The sequence below is a fragment of the Phyllobates terribilis genome, unplaced genomic scaffold (assembly GCF_046119375.1).
Source record: "Phyllobates terribilis strain yellow unplaced genomic scaffold, ASM4611937v1 Scaffold_3__8_contigs__length_932513732, whole genome shotgun sequence".
Classification (NCBI taxonomy): Eukaryota; Metazoa; Chordata; class Amphibia; order Anura; family Dendrobatidae; genus Phyllobates; species Phyllobates terribilis.
The window spans coordinates 779,875,695-779,897,332 of record NW_027362763.1 but is presented as its reverse complement, the minus strand read 5'-3'; the positions used below and the strand labels follow the sequence as shown (position 1 = coordinate 779,897,332).

At 43.7% G+C, this 21,638-nt stretch overlaps 1 protein-coding gene across 3 annotated transcripts in view; it reads right to left on the bottom strand.

The window, feature by feature from the left end:
- The window catches only part of MTIF2 (mitochondrial translational initiation factor 2), a 41,131-nt gene extending 23,336 nt beyond the window's left edge, over positions 1 to 17,795 (bottom strand). The window contains exons 1-6 of one of the 3 annotated variants that reach the window (XM_073672281.1): positions 17,703 to 17,795; positions 15,983 to 16,202; positions 7,878 to 7,998; positions 6,244 to 6,415; positions 5,441 to 5,601; positions 1,863 to 2,039 (exon numbers count right to left, since the gene is read on the bottom strand). In XM_073672281.1, the coding sequence (XP_073528382.1) occupies positions 1,863 to 2,039; positions 5,441 to 5,601; positions 6,244 to 6,415; positions 7,878 to 7,998; positions 15,983 to 16,198 (847 nt within the window). In that variant the 5' untranslated portion in view covers positions 16,199 to 16,202; positions 17,703 to 17,795. Of the gene's footprint in view, positions 1 to 1,862; positions 2,040 to 5,440; positions 5,602 to 6,243; positions 6,416 to 7,877; positions 7,999 to 15,982; positions 16,203 to 17,606 lie in introns of all 3 variants that reach the window. The other 2 variants (XM_073672282.1, XM_073672283.1) reach the window with 2 other exon arrangements.
- Positions 17,796 to 21,638: the final 3,843 nt, after the last annotated feature.

Sequence of the window (21,638 nt, the reverse complement as noted above, 5' to 3'; positions counted from 1 at the left end):
AATAATACATTTAGAAAATTGCAACTTCATTACTGCCATAGACAATAGGTAAACACTAAATTATGTACATATGGTATATTGGAAAAAAATGGAACTGCAATATTGCTATTGAAAAATGACAGTAAAAGGAAGGTGCATAGCGCATAAATTAGCCAATATATGTGAGACCAACAGCCATCATTGTGTTCTATTGTTGCTGACACCAAGGATTATAATTGGTTGATTGTTTTATACTCTGACCACAAGGTTCACACTGACGGATGAATAGCTGACATATTTCACTTTTGGATTACACTCCTAATGGCGAGCCAGCCCGGCCTAACAGCGAATAGCACCTCAGTCACTGCTACGTGAAATGGACTCCGCTGTAATACCAGACAGGGCCACTGCTAAGTGTGGCAGTGGAGGAAATGCGGCACTTGGTGTATTGCCATGGTCCTTCAATCAACTGATTGGTGGGGGTGCTGAGAGTTGGTTCCCCAGTGCTCTTGAAGGGAATCTGTCAGTAGGATCAGCCCTTCTAAGCAGTCTACATGGCCATGTAGGTCATAGGAAGCTGAATAAAATGATACCTTGATATCTGCCATGCAATGTCCCTGATCTCCCTGAGAATCTGCCTCCAGAGATTATTATACATGAAGGTGGAGTTACATGTGTGATGGCCGCTCTCTACTCTCCTGGTATCACTGCAGAGCCATGTGTGATTATATCTGACATATCTGCAGGATCCCCTCAGCTTCCATCTCACAGGCAGACAGGGTCACAAAACAGCAGAGCGGTGAGAGCTGCAGCTGCTAATGTGTTTGCAAGAAGCAAAGTTCAGTTCTACTGTTCTGTGTTACCTGTCTCACACTGGTAACTCTTTCAGGTATAATAATCTCGTGAGGCAGATTCTCAGGGAGATCAGTGTCCAGTCCATAGATCCTAACAGTTCATTTACATAAAAGAAAACCGTGGATTTCTCTGGAAAAAAAACATTACATCTCAGATATCAATTTATGCAGCTTCCTACGACCTACATGCCCTTATAGACAGGTTACATTTGATTATAAATTCCAACGTCTTTTTAATAAGAAAAGCATCAAGCTCTTTTTAATACTAATTTTGGGTGGCAAATTATACTATTTTAGAACTCGAACTTTAAACAACTCTTTTCTATATAGATTTCTAAATCGCCTTTATGTTATGAGCATCCATTGGGTCTTTTAAAAGTTCATGGATAGAAAAAAAACTGTGTTACATAATTACAGTTTTACAAAAAAATAAGATCAGTGTAAAGGCCTCCCTGTTCCAAGCTGAACAAACCTGATTTTTCCAGGCTTTCAATATGAGAAGGACCGTCCATCCTACTTACTGGGGTATTCTGCGATTTTATTAAATGAATGGTGATTATAAAATAAAAATAACTATAGCATTTTTTTTGTTTTGGTGGTCCCTGCTGGGCGTGCTGCTGGTCAAGTGCTGGACGTTATTCATGTGACGAATGCAGCCAATCATTGCCTGCAGCGGAGACACCAGCATTTACACCTTGTGGTACCCCTGAACATGACACTCCGACAGATCAATAAATGTACCTTTCTTCATTGCAACTAAGGAGAGTCGTGGTCTTTCCTAAGTTACAAGGCAATGACATGAAGTTGTGATCATGGGTTTTGTTTCGCTTTCTACACTCTCTATATCGTATTTGCTTATTCAGCAGCCAGCTGACATTGAGTATTGAAGCTGCTTACTAGTAACAAGAGCAGAATGAAGATAAATAGGAGATTCTGCAATCAGAGCTTACAATAACAAGGTAAGAGGCCAAATCTTCATAACTCTATATTATGGCATGAGAATTAGTCATCCCAGTTATACTGATTTACCTCTGGCATTCCTGGCATGTTGGATGGACTCGATGGTTTGCTTCATCACTCCATCGTCTGCTGCTACCACCAGTATAACAATATCAGTCACATGTGCACCTCTTTCCCGCATTGCTGAAAACGCTGCGTGTCCTGGGGTGTCCAGAAAAGTGATCTTGTCCCCTGAAGCCAAATTAACTAGCAAATAAAAATGGAAAATGAATTACAAACAAGTACAAGAAACATTCAGCTATGTAACAAGGGGATTTTTAGACTGCATTCATTCAGGCAATTCCCCAGACACAGCACCAGTGTTATCCATAGGTAGTGTCTGGTGTTGAAGCTTGGTCCTATTAAAGGGGTTCAATATGCACAGGATAAGTGATAACTTATTGGTGGAGGTCTGACTGCACGGGGCTGTACAGATCAGCAGAATGGGGCACTTTTACCCCCATTAGATTGGAGTGGTGGTGCACATGACTGACTGAAGCGCCATTCATCCCCTTTGGGTATGCCAAGCACTGCCCCATATACAATGGAGATGTAGTCCACTTTGAAACAGGGATAAAAGTGCCATACCGCAATTTCCTCCGGGATAAATAAAGTATATCTTATCTTATGTCAGGGAATAAAAATTCCCAGCGGTCGGACCCCCACGATCAATCACTTATGCTGCAGCAAGAGAACTTGTTTTCACCGGAGAACTCCTCACCAGGTTTTCCCCTAATAAACAAAGGCCACCACATTTAACACCTCTTTATAACAATCCAGCAACCTGTATATAAGTCTCCAACCCACTCTGCATATCCAAAATAAATACCTTTTATAAACCCCCCCGTAAGGAACAGTCCGTCTGATGAGTGTTGCTGTTGGTGCTTCAGCGCTAATCCTGCAATCGCTGTCCTCCATTCCTGCTTCATGTGGATGATGTGTCCTACAGTACAGACCAAAAGTTTGGACACGCCTTCTCATTTAAAGATTTTTCTGTATTTTCTTGACTATGAAATTGTCCATTCACACTGAAGGCATCAAAACTATGAATTAACACATGTGGAATTATATACTTAACAAAAAAGTGTGAAACAACTGAAAATATGTCTTATATTCTAGGTGCTTCAAAGTAGTCACCTTTTGCTTTGATGACTGCTTTGCACACTCTTGGCATTCTCTTGATGAGCTTCAAGAGGTAGTCACCGGAAATGGTCTTCCAACAATCTTGAAGGAGTTCCGAGAGATGCTTAGCACTTGTTGGCCCTTTTGCCTTCACTCTGCGGTCCAGCTCACCCCAAACCATCTCGATTGGGTTCAGGTCTGGTGACTGTGGAGGCCAGGTCATCTGGCGTAGCACCCCATCACTCTCCTTCTTGGTCAAATAGCCCTTACACAGCCTGGAGGTGTGTTTGGGGTCATTGTCCTGTTGAAAAATAAATGATGGTCCAACTAAACGCAAACCGGATGGAATAGCATGCCGCTGCAAGATGCTGTGGTAGCCATGGTGGTTCAGTATGCCTTCAATTTTGAATAAATCCCCAACAGTGTCACCAGCAAAGCACCCCCACACCATCACACCTCCTCCTCCATGCTTCACGGTGGGAACCAGGCATGTAGAGTCCACCCGTTCACCTTCTCTGCGTCGCACAAAGACACGGTGGTTGGAACCAAAGATCTCAAATTTGGACTCATCAGACCAAAGCACAGATTTCCACTGGTCTAATGTCCATTCCTTGTGTTCTTTATCCCAAACAAGTCTCTTCTGCTTGTTGCCTGTCCTTAGCAGTGGTTTCCTAGCAGCTATTTTACCATGAAGGCCTGCTGTACAAAGTCTCCTCTTAACAGTTGTTGTAGAGATGTGTCTGCTGCTAGAACTCTGTGTGGTATTGACCTGGTCTCTAATCTGAGCTGCTGTTAACCTGCGATTTCTGAGGCTGGTGACTCAGATAAACTTATCCTCAGAAGCAGAGGTGACTCTTGGTCTTCCTTTCCTGGGGCGGTCCTCATGTGACTCAGTTTCTTTGTAGCGCTTTTTAGTTTTTGCAACTGCACTTGGGGACACTTTCAAAGTTTGCTGAATTTTTCAGACTGACTGACCTTCATTTCTTAAAGTAATGATGGCCACTCGTTTTTCTTTACTTAGCTGCTTTTTTCTTGCCATAATATAAATTCTAACAGTCTATTCAGTAGGACTATCAGCTGTATCCACCTGACTTCTGCACAACACAACTGATGGTCCCAACCCCATTTATAAGGCAAGAAATCCCACTTATTAAACCTGACAGGGCACACCTGTGAAGTGAAAACCATTTCCGGTGACTACCTCTTGAAGCTCATCAAGAGAATGCCAAGAGTGTGCAAAGTAGTCATCAAAGCAAAAGGTGGCTACTTTGAAGAACCTAGAATATAAGACATATTTTCAGTTGTTTCACACTTTTTTTGTTAAGTATATAATTCCACATGTGCTAATTCATAGGTTTGATGCCTTCAGTGTGAATGTACAATTTTCAAAGTCATGAAAATACAGAAAAATCTTTAAATAAGAAGGTGTGTCCAAACTTTTGGTCTGTACTGTATGTCACCCCACAGCGCCAGCAATCTCACTCCTGTGTGGGTGTACTACGCTCCACCCTGCTGAGCGCACAGCAAAGTACTGTGATGTGCCAAGAGAGGACAGAGAGCGACGATGACCCAGAAGTAAAATGGACATCAGCACATTACAGTACTTCTGCGGTCTCCAGGGGAGAGAGAGAGGTACACCTGCACAGGAGCAAGAATGGGGGCGCTGTGTGGATGACGTGGGATGCATCATCCACATGAAGCAGGAAAGGAGGACGGCAATTGCGGGGATAGAGGAAGCGTGTTCTCCACATGAAGGAGGCCAGCAATTGCAGGGATAGAGGAGGTGCTGAAGCAAAACCAACGGCATCCATCTGACAGGACCATTCCGTATTGGGGATGGTGGATTATAAAAGGGTTTTTGTTGGCTGTGCAGAGTGGGTTGGGGATTTATATACAGGTTGGTAGACTGTTGTAAATTATGTGTTAAAGGTGGTGGCCTTAGTTTATATTGGGAAAACGTAGTGACAGGTTCCCTTAACGTTTGTTTCTGTGATCAGCAAAGGTGCACGAGGCTGCCCTGCACTATCACACACTGAAGACACAGCTTCCATTTCTGATTGGTGGCAAAAACCTTTTAGAATTAAACCCAGCCATGACAAGATTGGTAACGCTGCAGACTGCTGTTACTACCAGGCAGATCCTTGCCGCGTGCACAGTGCCGGATATACAGGTTGCCGCGTGCACAGTGCCGGATACACAGGTTGCCGCGTGCACAGTGCCGGATACACAGGTTGCCGCGTGCACAGTGCCGGATACACAGGTTGCCGCGTGCACAGTGCCGGATACACAGGTTGCCGCGTGCACAGTGCCGGATACACAGGTTGCCGCCCGCACAGTGCCGGATATATCTCAGTATATTGGCCACACTGGAATAAAATACCATGGGACAGGCTCTTTAGACCATATGACTGAGTGTTAATGAAACGCTAATATATAGCCTAGAAATACATATTTGAGGTGGAAACAACTCTCCAAGCATGTCTCACCACTGAATGCTCCTATGTGTTGGGTGATACCACCGGCTTCCATTGCTGCAATCTGGGATTTCCTCAGCTGGTCGAGCAATGTCGTTTTCCCGTGATCTACATGTCCCATTATAGTAACTACAGGATGTCTGGGCACCAGTAGAGAAGGGTCTGCAGGACCTCTGCAAAGTGAATAAAAATATTATTAAGTCTGAGTGGTTTATTTCAATTGTGCCTTAAGGTGCTATCATATTGCGCTTATCTTCATGTTCGTGGGTTCCGTCAGGGCATGCGTTCTAAACCCCTGCAAAACAGGATTTGGACGTGTGCGTTGATGGGGTCATATACTATAATGATACCGGCAGAGCAAACATTTTTGTGCGTATACACCTACTGGAGACGAACACCTAGAGGCAGTCTACAATGTCTGAGTGTCTGCCTCCAGTAGGCATATATGGACGAAAATGATGAACGGTAGAGCGCACGTTTGCTCTGCCGGCACCATTATAGTCTATGGCCCCATCGGCGCATATGTCTAAATCCCGTTTTGCAAAGGGTTCGGACGCAAGCCCCAACAGGGCCAACGAACGGGTGCCTGAACGCAATGTGAAAGCACCCTTAATTGCTATATAGACACAAAAATAATGGAGCACAGCCTTTTTCTGTCATCCAATCTGATCTTTGCCAAAAACTTATTTAGAGAAAACGCAAACCAGATACTGATGTGTAAGCTGTGGACTAATGTGAGTGACTGCAATCTCTGCCCCACAATGTCCAGCTATACAAGAGACTAGTCAAAAGACTCCGGCTGATTACAAGAATACCTTTTCACGGCATCTTTATTTTCCATGACTTTCTCTACCTTCTTCTCCATGTACATGTACTTCATGCCAGACTTCTTTATGGCTGCCTTAATCATCTCTTCAGTTAGTGCCGATGATGGTTTTAAATTGTCAACATCAAAGTCAGAGAAAATCAGAGTTTCATATATGTCATCTGAAATAACAAATATACTGTATGAGGACCCATGATAAATTCTGTTCTTGTAGATTACCAAAAATTAAAGGGGTTGTCCACTACTGTCACACTGATGCTTCAATGTATGATCGGCCAGGGTCCAGAACATGGCACCCCCACGGATCAGCAGTTATCGGCGGCCGGAGGTCCTTACCTGTGGTGCTTGGCCGTCAAGTTGCAGTGGCCTGCGCTTGTTACTGCACATAAGCCTCCCATTCAACTGAATGGGAGGCGGATGTGCAGTACCCCACGCTGGCCACTACAGATGGACGGCCAGGCACCGCAGGTAAGGACTTCCGGCTGGTGGCCGCCGCCGTCACCGATAACAGCTGATTGGCAGGGGTGAAGCATGTGGGACCCCGGCCGATACATTGATGCCCTATCCTATGTATGTGACAGTAGTGGACAACCCCTTTAAAGTATTGTTCTGCTTACAACATGAGGAGACACGCACATGTACATAAATAGGGGGAGACCAGTCAATCTACCGGAGAGAAGCCGGTTGTTCCCACCCAGATGACTTTCTTCTCTCTTCCCAGCTCCTTTCTAAAGGGAATCTGTCAGTAGGATCAGCCCTACTAAGCCGTCTATATGGGCAAGTAGGTCAAATGCAGGAAGATGAATAAAATGATACCTTGATATCTGCAATCCTATGTCTTATTACAGAGAAATCCATGTTTTTCCTAATATGTAAATGAGCTGTTAAGATCTGTGGTCCAGACATAGATCTTCATGAGAATCTGCCTCCACAGCTAATTTTAAATGAAAGGGGGCGTTCCCAGTGCAAGACATGTAATGACTGACAGTCTGCTCTCCTGATCTACACGTCTCACACTGGTAACACCTCCTTTCGTTTAAAATAAGCTCTGGAGGCAGATTCTCGGGGAGATCTATGCCCGGCCCGTAGATCTTAACATCTCATTTACATATTAAGAAAAGCATGAATTTCTGTGGAATAAGACATCAAATCGCAGATATCAAGGTATCATTTTATTCAGCTTTCTATGATTTGCCTGCCCATATAGACAGCTTAGGAGGGTTGTTCCTTCAGATTCCTTTTATACTAAGATTTCACTGTAATGCTACAGTAGTTCATAGTAAATCATATGTTGCTGCAATAAGGGCGCCTGCCCCTCTTTCAAGCTGATTATAATTTGGTCACAATGAATCACTTGACAGGTTCCCAATAAATCCTGCAATGCCAGATTGGCTCATGGACACGAGCATCACAATTTTGGGCATTGCTGCCGGTCCCATTTAAAGATTTACCCCATCAAGTGGCCATCAATGTATTATGCTGGAAATCCCTTTAATAAGTATGTTTGTAATTCAGATTCTATCACATAATCGCTGTATCTGGATGCAGTTAATCTGCATTTCATTATCTGCTAAATGTATTTGTTGAAAAGACAGAGCTAAAAAACAAAAAGGTGGAGCTCACCGATCTCTCTACCCATGGCTTTGGCCAATTCACGAATGGTCATGTTGTGCCACACTTCTACCAGCTGCTTCTGCTCTTTCACCTTGATCGGCTGTAACTTCACTTTTTTCTGTACTTTCTCCTATCAAATAATAAAAGAAAAAACATTTTTATGTTTCTATCAAACATTTATTATCTGGATGATAAAAAAACTACCTGCTTTATGATAATGGCCCTGGGGATTCAATAAAAAATTAAAAAAAAAATATCTCTTTAGTGAAATGTTTGGCGTCTTTTTGCCAACAGTTAGTAACTAAGACTCCAGTCACACAGTGACACCTCTCAGAGTGGGTTTTTTAATCATGGACAGCAAACGGACCCACAGAGATTCACTGTGCTAAAAACACATCAATTTTACAAATGGATCCGTGAGACTCAGTGCATGTCCTGTTCTCGTTCATTTTGCGGGTCAAACTTGGCAACTAAAAGAAAGCAAAAACAGACAGCGTCCACTCCAGGGTGATAGTGAAATAAAGTTGTCTTTTTATTCCGCCATATACAGTACGACGTTTCGACTCCAAAGTCTTTTTCAAGTTTGGCCACTAAAGTCTACGGGGAGCCTTATAAAATTGCTGAAATATGGACGACATACTTTGTATGGATATGTGCACACAGTGGCTTTTTCAAGCAAAAACACCTTATAAAATGAACATAATGCACAGCACGCCTAAACGACATTGCTGTGCACATGTTCTGTCTTATGTTACTTCTTTTAACCACTGGTTAAAAGAAGTGACATGCTCATTCTTCAGATGGCTTCTGCTCTCTATACGGTAGAGAGTAAAAGACGCCAGCAAAAAGGTGGCAAACCGCTGGTGAAGCTGCTCCAAGAAAACAACCACCGGCGGTTTCCTGAGCAGCTTCACCTGGGAAAACTCAGCGAGTGCATCTAAGACATGGTGTGCACGGAGCCTTCTTCAGTTTTCGATCCTAGTTTCATCTGTTTTTTTTAATGGATCCATTGTTAGGAATCGGATTAAAAGTTCAGACAATTGTCTCCTTCAATTTAAAAACAGATGGAAAAAAAAAACAAAAACCCAATGCTACAAGGAAGCAATGTGGATGACGAGAGAAAAATGGCCTGTTTTACAAGGATAGAACAATAAATATGGATGATGCAGCATTCTGGGCATCAGAACTAGTGGAAATACCGTATGGGCCAGATGTGAATTGACTCTTCTATAGCATAACCTTCTGCGCTATTATGTGTAGGTTACATTACACGAGGTCTTGTCTTAGAAATCTCACTGCTGCATCGGCAGAAATATCAAATGTATATTTTCATGTATTAATGCAGCCAATTTCTCTATTGATGCACTAAGAACCGACTGCTTTACCTTCTTGGTCCATTATAAAAGTATGGAGCACGTAGGGCGTACACAAGATTTTAGAAAATCAGCCGTAGCATAAGAAATGTGATAAAAAAACTAATTTCTTGAAGTCGCGGCTGCATGGACACTGGAATGTATTTACATTAACCCCTTAACCCCCGAGGGTGCTTTGCACGTTAATGACCGGGCCAATTTTTACAATTCTGACCACTGTCACTTTATGAGGTAATTACTCTGGAACGCTTCAACGGATGCCGCTGATTCTGAAACTGTTTTTCGTGACATATTGTACTTCATGATTTTGGTACAATTTCTTCGATATCACTTGCGTTTATTTGTGAAAAAAATGGAAATTTGGCGAAAATTTTGAAATTTTCTAAATTTGAATTTTCATGCCCTTAAATCAGAGAGATATGACACAAAATACTTAATAAATAACATTTCCCACATGTCTACTTTACATCAGCACAATTTTGGAACCAAAATTTTTTTTTGTTAGGGAGCTATAAGGGTTAAAAGTTGACCAGCGATTTCTCATTTTTACAACAAAATTTACAAAACCATTTTTCCAGGGACCACATCACATTTGAAGTCACTTTGAGGGATATCTATGAGACAGAAAATACCCAAAAGTGACACCATTCTAAAAACTGCACCCCTCAAGGTGCTCAAAATCACATTCAAGAACTTTATTAACCCTTCAGGTGCTTCACAGGAATTTTTTGAATGTGGAAGAAAAAAATGAACATTTAAGTTTTTTCACAAAAATGTTACTTTAGACCCAATTTTTTTATTTTCACAGGGGTAACAAGAAAAAATGGACCCCAAAATTTGTTGTGCAAATTCCCCTTGGCACGCAGATACCCCATATGTGGGGAAAAATCACTGTTTGGGCGCACGGCAGGGCTCGGAAAGAAAGGAGCGCCATTTGACTTTTTGATTGTAAAATTTGTTTGAATAATTAGCGGACGCCATGTTGCATTTGGAGAGCCCCTGATGTGCCTAAACATTGGAGCTCCCCCACAAGTGACCCCATTTTGGAAACTAGAGCCCCCAAGGCACCTATCTAGATGCATAGTGAGCACTTGGAACCCCCAGGTGCTTCACATATTGATTCGTAAAAAATGAAAAAATACTTTTTCATTTTTTACGAATCAATTTGTGAAGCACCTGGGGGTTCCAAGTGCTCACTATGCATCTAGATAGGTGCCTTGGGGGTCTAGTTTCCAAAATGGGGTCACTTGTGGGGGAGTTCCAATGTTTAGGCACGCAGGGGCTCTCCAAACGCAACATGGCGTCCGCTAACAATTTGAGCCGATTTTCCATTCAATTTGTTAGCGGACACCATGTCGCGTTTGGAGAGCCCCTGATGTGCCTAAACAGTGGTGCTCCCCCACAAGTGACCCCATTTTGGAAACTATACCCCTCAAGGATTTTATTAAGGGGTATAGTGAACATTTTGAACCCAGAGGTACGACACAGCATTTGATAACATTAGGTCATCATATTGAATAAGTTGTCATTAGTCTTGAGCGCAAGTGCTCGCTACTTGAGTTTGCATCGGGTACTCAGGTATGCACCATGTACTGCGTGTGCTCGAGTGACATGCTCGAGTCCCTGCCCCGCATGTTTCACGGTTATTAAACACCCAAAAAAAAACATGCGGGGGATCACTCGTGCATGGCAGGCAATCCCCGCAAAGTTTTTTTTGGCCGCGAAGCATATGGGGCGGAGACTCGAGCATATCACTCAAATACTCACGATACTCAATGCATACCCGAGCACCCGATGCAAACTCAAGTAGCGAGCACTTGCGCTCAACACTAGTCGCCATATCGTCATCTTTTTTTTCTTACTTTTGAAAAAAATCCCAACCCCATCACAACTCTAACCCCAAACCCAGCCCTAACCCTAGCCCAACCCTAACCCGAGAGTTTATTTTTTACGCCGTTCCTCGTGCGGTATAAGTGATTAGACGACCTTATTCTTCAGGTCGGTGAGACTACAGCGATAGCAGAATCATATGGGGTTTTTATGACTGACAGCTGTCACACACTAAAAGACGCATTTTTTGTAAAATCTAGTTTTTGCATCGCCATATTTTGAGAGCTATAATTTTTCCAGATTTTGGCAGACAGTCATGTGATGGCTTGTTTTTTGCGGGATGAGTTGACGTTGTTATTGGTGCCATTTTCAGGCACGTGACATTTTTTGATCGCTTTCTATTCCGATTTTTGGTAGGCAGAATAAACAAAAACCAACAATTCAGGAATAGTTTTTTTTGTTTTTTTTTTATTCTGCTCGGCGTGTGGTAAAATTGATAAGGCAGCTTTATTCTTCGGGTCAGTACGTTTACAGCAGTACCACATTTATATCGGTTTTCTATGTTTTGTACTTTTACATAATAAAAGCAATTTTATAGAAAAAATTATTTTTTTAGCATAGCTTTATTCTGAGAGCTATAACTTTTTTATTTTTCGGCTGATGGAGCTGTATGGTGGTTTGTTTTTTGAGGGACGAGATGACGTTTTCAGCGGTACCATTTTTATTTATATTCGTCATTTTGATCGCGTGTTATTCCATTTTTTGTTTGGCGGTATGGTGATAAAGCATTGTTTTTTGCTTCGTTTTTTTTTTTTTTTTTACCGTGTTCACTGAAGGGGTTAACTTGTGGGACAGTTTTATAGGTCAGGTTTTCCGGACGCGGCGATACCAAATATGTGTACTTTTATTGTTTTTTTTTATAATAATATTTATTGATGGGTACATTATATTTTTATTTTTGGTGGATTATTTTTTTTATATTTTTACAATTTTTTTTTCACTTTCTGACAGTTTTTATACTTTTTTACTTTGTCCCACTATGGGACTTTCACTTTTTTTTCTCTGATCGCCTGCATGGCACAGGAATGCAGCACCATCCCTGTGCCATGCAGGCTGTCAGAGCTGGACAGGGAAAAGATAGTTTGGAGATGCACTGCGCATGTCCAAAAAATCTTCCTGCTGTCTGGTGACCCGGATGTTGTCATGACGACATCGGGTCATCATGGCAACATCCTGGAAGCCGCGGCAGACAGCTCTGGAGGCCGGAAGAGGAGGTGAGTATCTGCGATCACCTCCCCTTGCCACCGAAATGCTGCGATCGACTTTGATCGCAGCATTGCGGGGGTTAATGTGAGAGGAGCGGTGCGGGAACGCTCCCTGCACATAGTACGTGTCAGCTGTGACAATCAGCTGACACCCGGCGGCGATCGCGCCCGCACAGCCTGTGTGCGCGCGAGCGATGACGTACTAATACGGGTCTGGCTCTTAAGTCCCAGGGCACAGACGCGTATTAGTACGTCTAATGTTGTTAAGGGGTTAAAAGAGTTTTCTGGTACTTAACAAAATCTGCCTTACTTACATGTTAACCTCACCACTCCGGTGCCACAGCCAGATCAATCTATCTCAGTGAGATTTTCATGTATGGTACGTAACCGCTGAGGCCAGTGATTAGCTGCGGCAGTCAGGTAGCTGACAGACAAATCAGAAGACCCCTGGAGTTAGGGTTTGGTAATGATGAGGGATTCCACTGGTAAGTTATTGTTATTTGTATACATGGCAGTATCTGTAGTTGCAAAGAAAAAAAACCTTCTGCAGGGTGTACTCATTTACTTTCCCCTGCTGCGGGAACCAATCTAACGTTGGGACCAGTGCTCTAGACCTGGCAACAGACAGGGTGGAGGTGTTAGTCTGCTCCTTTCCAGGTCACCCCCCCCCCCCCCCCCGGTTCCTTCACTTATGCTTCCTTCCTTTGAAGTCCACACCATCAGACTCTTTAAACCCTTCTCCCTGCGAGTGGCAGTTGTGTATCGCCCTCCAGGCTCATCCCACCAGTTCTTGGATCACTTTGCCACCTGGCTTCCTCACTTTCTATCCTGTGACATCCCCACCCTCATCATGGGTGACTTCAACATCCCCATCGATGATCCCCTCTCCCAATCTGCCTCTCATCTACTTTCTCTAACCTCTTCATTCCGTCTCTCACAGTTTACTAATTCTCCTACCCATGAAGACGGGAATACTCTGGAACTGTTTTTTTTCAGTCTCTGCTCGCTGGATGACTTTACCAACTCCCCTCTCCCGCTCTCGGACCACAACCTTGTTTCCTTCTCAGTCAAGAATTGTCTTCTCACCCGGGACACCTCCACTTACCACACTTATAGGAATACACGTACCATTAATACCCAGCAGCTTATGGACACTCTCCACACATCTTTAGCCCCCATTTCCTCCTTCTCCTGTCCAGGCTTAGCATTGTCACACTAAAATAATACACTGAAGAGTGCCCTAGATGAAGCAGCTCCTTCTACTCGCAGAAAGACTCGACACAGACAACGGCAGCCCTGGCACACGATGCAAACACGTTTTCTTCAACATTGCTCAAGGTGTGCTGAGAGTCAGTGGAAAAAATCTCTTTTAGCAGAGAACTTCATCCACTATAAATTCATGCTCAAAATCTATAACTCTGCCCTTCATCTGGCCAAACAATCCTACTTCACCACCCTCATCACTTCAATGTCCAACAACCCAAAACGACTTTTCGAAACCTTAAACTCCCTCCTGAAACCTAAAGCACAGGCCCCCATCACCAACCTCAGCGGGGAGGATCTGGCCTCTTATTTCGTTGAAAAAATCAACCACATCCATCAGGACATCTCAACCCAATCTCCTCAGTGCCTGGAACCCCTTCCCTGCCGCACTTCAAGCTCACTTGCCATCTTTGAGCCTGTTACAGAAGAAGAAGTTACCCAGCTCCTCACTTCTTCTCGGTCTACAACCTGCAACAGTGACCCCATTCCTTCACATCTCCTGCAGTCCCTCTCACCGGTGGTCACTACTCACCTAACTAAAATATTTAACCTCTCTCTTTCTTCAGGTATCTTTCCCTCCTCATTTAAACATGCCATCATAACCCCTTTACTTAAAAAGCCATCCTTGGACCAGAACTGCATTGCTAACTACAGACCGGTCTCTAATCTTCCCTTCATTTCTAAACTCCTGGAACGCTTGGTCCACTCCCGTCTAATCTGCTATCTCTCAGATAACTCTCTCCTCGACCCTCTACAATCTGGTTTCCGATCCTTACACTCCACTGAAACTGCCCTCACTAAAGTCTCTAATGATCTATTAACAGCCAAATCCAAAGGTCACTGCTCCCTGCTGATTCTCCTGGATCTCTCTGCAGCATTTGACACTGTGGATCACCAGCTACTCCTCACTATGCTCCGCTCTATAGGCCTCAAGGAAACCGTTGTCTCCTGGTTCTCCTCCTACCTCTCTGACCGCTCCTTCACTGTATCTTTTGCCGGCTCCTCTTCCTCTCCTCCTTACTATCGGGGTTCCGCAGGGCTCAGTCCTAGGCCCCCTCCTCTTCTCTCTATACACTGCCCCTATTGGACAAACAATCAGATTTGGTTTCCAGTATCATCCCTATGCTGACGACACCCAATTATACACTTCTTCCCCTGACATCACCCCTACCCTAATACAAAATACCAAGGATTGTTTGTCTGCTGTCTCTAACATCATGTCCTCCCTCTATCTTAAACTGAATCTCTCCAAAACTGAACTTCTTGTGTTTCCCCCCTCTACTAACCTAACTCTACCTAACATAGAAAATTACCTTGGAGGGTTCAACCATAACTCCCAAGCAGCACGCCCGCTGCCTTGGGGTCATATTTGACACTAACCTTTCCTTTACTCCCTATATCCGATTACTCACTCACTCTTGTCACCTGCATCTTAAAAACATCTCCAGAATCCGATCTGTTCTCACTTTTGAAACTGCTAAAAACTCTTACTGTCGCACATATTCACTCTCGTCTGGACTACTGCAACTCTCTTCTGATCGGTCTCCCTCTTACCAAAATTTCCCCTCTCCAATCTGTCCTGAATGCGGCAGCCAGGGTCGTATTTCTGTCCAGCCGCTTCACCGATGCCTCCACCTTGTGCCAGTCATTACACTGGTTACCCATTCGCTACAGGGTCCAATATAAACTCATTGCTCTCACCCACAAAGCTCTCCACAGTTCTGCACCACCTTATATCTCCTCTCTCATCTCAGTCTATCGTCCTACACATGCCCTCCTTTCCACAAATGACCTAAGACTAACATCCCCCATAATCCGAACCTCGCACCTCCATCTCCAAGACTTCTCTCGTGCTGCGCCAGTTCTCTGGAATGCTCTACCCCAGACGATCCGATTGATGCCTAGCCCCGATGTCTTCAAGCACGCTTTAAAAACCCATCTTTTTAAACAAGCCTACCACCTCAAATACCCAGTAACCTAACTTTCCCTTTTTCCCTCCTAAATAATATTCAGAATCTGCTCCCTACTGTTCATCTGTCTCTACACCCTCCATGCACACGATAACTGCACTCGGTAATTGAGTATTTCACTTGAACATACAGGCTGATGACTGGATCATACAGCTTTATATGATAATCCCGACTTATTATAATTGCCAGACCTGAAATAACAAGCACTTTCCACCTATTGTGTCCCCCCATTTCCTTGTAGAATGTAAGCTTGCGAGCAGAGACATCACTCCTGATGTAACTGTTTAAACTGTCTCACCTTGTATTGAATTTACTGTCTGTACATGTCCCCGTTTAATTGTAAAGTGCGGCGGAATATGTTGGCGCTATATAAATAAAAATTATTATCATTATTCAGTGTGGGGGATTAGTACCTTCTTGTCAGATAAGAACCTGCATTGCGGTGTGGTCATCTTCAAAATGGAGCTCGCTTCAGGGCAATGGCAAACGGCAGCCGAGGACTGAGGAAGGAACGGCATAGGTCTCCATTGTCTGGTAGATAGATGTCTGAGGCATTGGAAATTGGAATGTCGGCACACATTGTGCATCTGCACAACCTGTTCTATCCGCTGTAAGACTTTCCTATTCATTTTTCTACACAGGACAAAATCAGCAACAGAAATGCAATTAAAAAAAGGGTCTGAAAAGTCACGTTTTAATTACCGTATTTTCAGACTATAAGAGACGCTTTTTAGTAAGAAAAACTCTTGCTAAAAGTGTACGTGTTTTATAGTCTGGAAGTAGCTTCCTGTGATGGAGAAGAACGCTGACACCGTCTCCTTCCCGATCACAGAGAGACCTGCTGTCTCTCCTCCTGCCCCACACTGATCTGTATGGAGGCTACACCAGCTGAGCAGATAAGGGAACTTCCACCTGATTAATTCAAGGACCTTTCAGGTCATGTGACTGATCACATGACTTGAAAGGGTTCTTGAATTAACTGAGAGGAAGGTCCTTCAACTGATCAGCTGTGCAGCCTCCATGCAGATCTCGATCAGGAACTGCAAGATGTGGGAATGTAGTGTGGGTGTGTACATGTGCATGTGGCAGAGCTGTGTGTGTCTACATGTGCATGTGGCAGAGCTGTGTGTGTCAATGTGCATAGGTAGCAGAGCTGTGTCTATATGGGTATAGGTAGCAGAGTGGTTTGTGTATAATACACACTGCAGAGACAATACAAATAGATTTATTACCTCCCTATTCTACCCTAGTACATTAAAATTAGTGACAATGACAGTTTACACTACAAGGGAAGGTTTATTAGGAGAAATGTTTTCCCTATTTTCTGCTGTCTAAACCTCGGTGGTCCTTGTGGAGTGTGTCAATGACTGCCTTCTGGACATCTCTCAAGTCAGCAGTCTTCCCCATGATTGTGGAGCCTACTGAAACAGACTAAGGGACCTTTTTAAACACTTAAAAAACACCTGCAAAGGCTTCCTGTTAATTGTTTTAATTTACTGAGATAATGACTTTTGTGTTTTCATTGGCTGTAAGCCATAATCATCAACATTAACAGAAATAAACACTTGAAATAGATCACTCTGTTTGTAATGACTCTATATAATATATGAGAGTCACTTTTTGTATTGAAGAACTGAAATAAATTAACTTTTTGATGATATTCTAATTTAGTGAGATGCACCTGTAGATCTAATGGGAATGTGAGCCTTATATTTCCTGCAGTCATTGGGCCTCTGTGACCGTCATCACCCTGAACACAATCACATAATACTGATGTGAAAGGTCCAGAAGGAGGAGGACCAGGGGGGTCCTGTGACTCTATCCCGCCTCATCGCCACCCCCAGGACCCTCCACCAGCCCCCAGGACTCCAGGTGGGTGATGTACACAGCACTCTCATACAGGTGCACTATAGGCAGACCATTATTTCCCGCTATCAGTGCAAAGTTAAATACAAGTGACAATTACTTTAGAAATCACCCAGTGTGACACAAAGCTCAGCTGTTAAGGTAAACTACAACGATCAGCAGGTCACTCACACGTTTAATCACAGCCAGTAATGACTATAAGCCGCAGTGGCTAAACATTCAGTAAAGGAGCCGCCCCATATGAACACCCGGCAAGACCAGCATTACCTCTGTGCGGCTTATAGAGAGAGCACGCCGACCTCTGCCGCTGATCACGTGACACGCGCACGGCTGACGTCACGCCGGGAAGTGCAAACACTAGAGGTAGAAGTGTCCTCTGCACCGCGGTCTGTGGTAGCGTCATAGCTGTGAGAAGACCGCTGACGTAATTCAATAGCACATATAATGGCGATGTGTCTCTCCACAGTAACCTCAGTGCCGCCGCTGCCCCGTACATAGTCATTTAATTTTTATCTTTTATGTTTGTGGATAGTTTTGGACGTCGGCAAAATGGCGTCTGAAACAGGAAGTTGTTACCATCCTAATAAGCTGGAAGTCTGACCTCCATTGTTTTGGGCTAGTAAGAAAACTGGCTGAAGACTACTATACTATAGTACTATAAAGGAAGAATAGGAATAAATAAAAAGGATGAACATATTAACTTATTTATTCAAAAATATGCGGAGGTATAATAGGTTTCTTCTGCATTTTAGATATGGACTATATATATATATATATATATATATATATATATATATATATATATTTATATATATATATATATATATATATGTGTGTAGATTACAGGGAAATAAATAGTCCATATAAACGGGAGTAAACTACACTGCTCAAAAAATAAAGTCAACACTTAAATAGCACATCCTAGATCTGAATGAATTAAATATTCTCATTGAATACTTTGTTCTGTACAAAGTTGAATGAGCTGACAACAAAATCACACAAAAATCATCAATGGAAATCAAATTTATTAACCCTCCGTCAGGGGCAACTGATCTGACAGGCGGAGCTCACGTTTCATTTCTCTATTTTCAGTGGTTTGTCTGGTTAGTGTTACTTTTCTGGTTAGTAAACATTTTTTTTCCACCTGATTATGTGTATTCTCATTTATTACATTCCTATTAAGGTAACTGATCACTTTTAGAGCATTGAAATTTTTTAAAAAGGAAAATATAGCCAATTTTCGAGCCTGTGCCTGACAGGCGCAATGCTCCTAAACTCGTTATGAAACATATTGCCCATGACGAGGGTTAACCAATGGAGGCCTGGATTTGGAGTCACCCCCAAAATTAAAGTGGAAAAACACACTACAGGCTGATCCAACTTTGATGTAAATGTTCTTAAAACAAGTCAAAATGAGGCTCAGTATTGTGTGTGGCCTCCACGTGCCTGTATGACCTCCCTACAACTCCTGGGCATGCTCCTGATGAGGTTGCGGATGGTTTCCTGTGGGATCTCCTCCCGGACCTGGACTAAAGCATCCACCAACTCCTGGACAGTCTGTGGTGCAACATGACGTTGGTGGATGGTGCGAGACATGATGTCCCAGATGTGCTCAATCGGATTCAGGTCTGGGGAACGGGCGGGCCAGTCCATAGCATCAATGCCTTCATCTTGCAGGAACTGCTGACACACTCCAGCCACATAAGGTCTGGAATTGTCCTGCATTAGGAGGAACCCAGGGCCAACCGCACCAGCATATGGTCTCACAAGGGGTCTGAGGATCTCATCTCGGTACCTAATGGCAGTCAGGCTACCTCTGCCGAGCACATGGAGGGCTGTGCGGCCCTCCAAAGAAATGCCACCCCACACCATTACTGACCCACTGCCAAACCGGTCACGCTGAAGGATGTTGCAGGCAGCAGATCGCTCTCCATGGCGTCATAGAATCATAGAATCATAGAATGTAGAGTTGGAAGGGACCTCCTGGGTCATCTGGTCCAACCCCCTGCTCAAAGCAGGATTCACTAAATCATCTCAAACAGATGTCTGTCCAGCCTCTGTTTGAAGACGTCCATTTGAAGGGGAACTCACCACCTCTCGTGGCAGCCTGTTCCACTCATTGATCACCCTCACTGTCAAAAAGTTTTTTCTAATATCTAATCTGTGTCTCCTCCCATTTAGTTTCATCCCATTGCTTCTAGTCTTTCCTTGTGCAAATGAGAATAAAGATGATCCTTCTACAATGTGACAGCCCTTGACATATTTGTAGACAGCGTCTCCAGACTCTGTCACGTCTGTCACATGTGCTCAGTGTGAACCTGCTTTCATCTGTGAAAAGCACAGGGCGCCAGTGGCGACTTTGCCAATCCTGGTGTTCTGTGGCAAATGCCAAGCGTCCTGCACGGTGTTGGGCTGTGAGCACAACCCCCATCTGTGGACGTCGGGCCCTCATACCACCCTCATGGAGTTGGTTTCTAACCGTTTGTGCAGACACATGCACATTTGTGGCCTGCTGGAGGTCATTTTGCAGGGCTCTGGCAGTGCTCCTCCAGTTCCTCCTTGCACAAAGGAGGAGGTAACAGTCCTGCTGCTGGGTTGTTGCCCTCCTATGGCTCCCTCCATGTCTCCTGGTATCTGTTCCATGCTCTGGACACTGTGCTGACAGACACAGGTACGCTTCTTGCCACAGCTTGCAAGGATGTGCCATCCTGGATGAACTGCACTACCTGAGCAACTTCTGGGGGTTGTACTATAGACACCACCTCATGCTATTGTACATCTAGGGGTGAGAGTAATGGCAAAATGAAAAAGTGACCAAAACAACAGCCAAAAGGATGAGAACAGAGAAATGGTCTATGGTCCCCACCTGCAGAACCACTCCTTTATAGGGGGTATCTTGCTAATTGCCTATAATTTCTACCAGTTGTCTGTTCCATTTGAATAACAGCAGGAGAAATTGATTCACGATCAGTGTTGCTTCATAACTGGACAGGTAGATTTCACAGAAGTGTTATTGACTTGGAGTTACATTGTGTTGTTTAAGTGTTCCCTTTATTTTTTTTGAGCAGTGTATATTCCCTGTGCTTGTTAGGTGGCAAATGAACATGGAATGTATACAGGGGAATGAACACATTTCCATATAAACTGGTGTATATTATAGTCCCTGTGCTTGTTAGGGGGGGAATGAACATGGAATCTATGTAGATTACAGAGGAAAGAACACATATCCCATATAAAAATGCATATAGATAAAACTAAAATGACAGTAAGGCTGCGTGCCCATGTTGCGTATTACAAGCGTATATGCTGCGGAATTTCCGCAGCGTAAACGCTTGTAAAACGCATGTATATCCGCACCCCATGGTCCCCAATGGCATTCTGCAATGTCAATGCCCATGCTGCGGATTTTTCCGCAGCGTATATGCTGCGGTCAAAAATCCGCAGCATGTTCATTAATTTTGCGTTTCCGCATGCGGAATCAATGTGCGGATGGTACCCAAGTCTGGAGGAGAGGAGACTCTCCTCCAGACCTGGGTACCAAAGAACCTGTAAAAAAAAGAATAAAATAAAGTTTATACTTATCTTCTGATGTCTTCCCGGTGTTTTCCCGCCGTCGCGCTGTTGTGTGAAGGACCTGCCACGTCATTGAGTCATGTGACCCATCACATGACTCAATGATGTCACCGCAGGTCCTGCACACAACAGCGTGAGCAGCTCAAGACTCCGGACGGGGCAGAGAATGCATCGGAAGGTGAGTATAAACTTTATTTTTTTATTTTTTACCATTCTGATTCTTTTTTTTTTTAACTATTACTTGGTCACACTATATAAATCCATGCCGGTTGCATGGATTTATATAGTGTGAACAAGTTGTCAAGCACTTTTCCAAGTGATGCTTAAATCACTTGGAGAAGTGCTTGATAACCCGCATGCGGAAATGCATGCAAAGACGCTGCAAAGACGCCTCACAAACGCTTCTACCTGGCGGGAAAACCGCATGTAAAATCCGCATGCGATTTTCCCGCCAGGGAGAAGCGTAAAAAATATGCTTCAGTTCCACAACGTGGGCACATAGCCTAAGTGCAATAGGGTCTTATCCGAATTACAAGGAAAAGAGTAAAGTGGGATTTGCTCACCTGGGTGTGTGTGTGTGTGTGTATGAGGGGGGGGGGTTGTGACAGTCACAACCCCTTTGTAAACTTG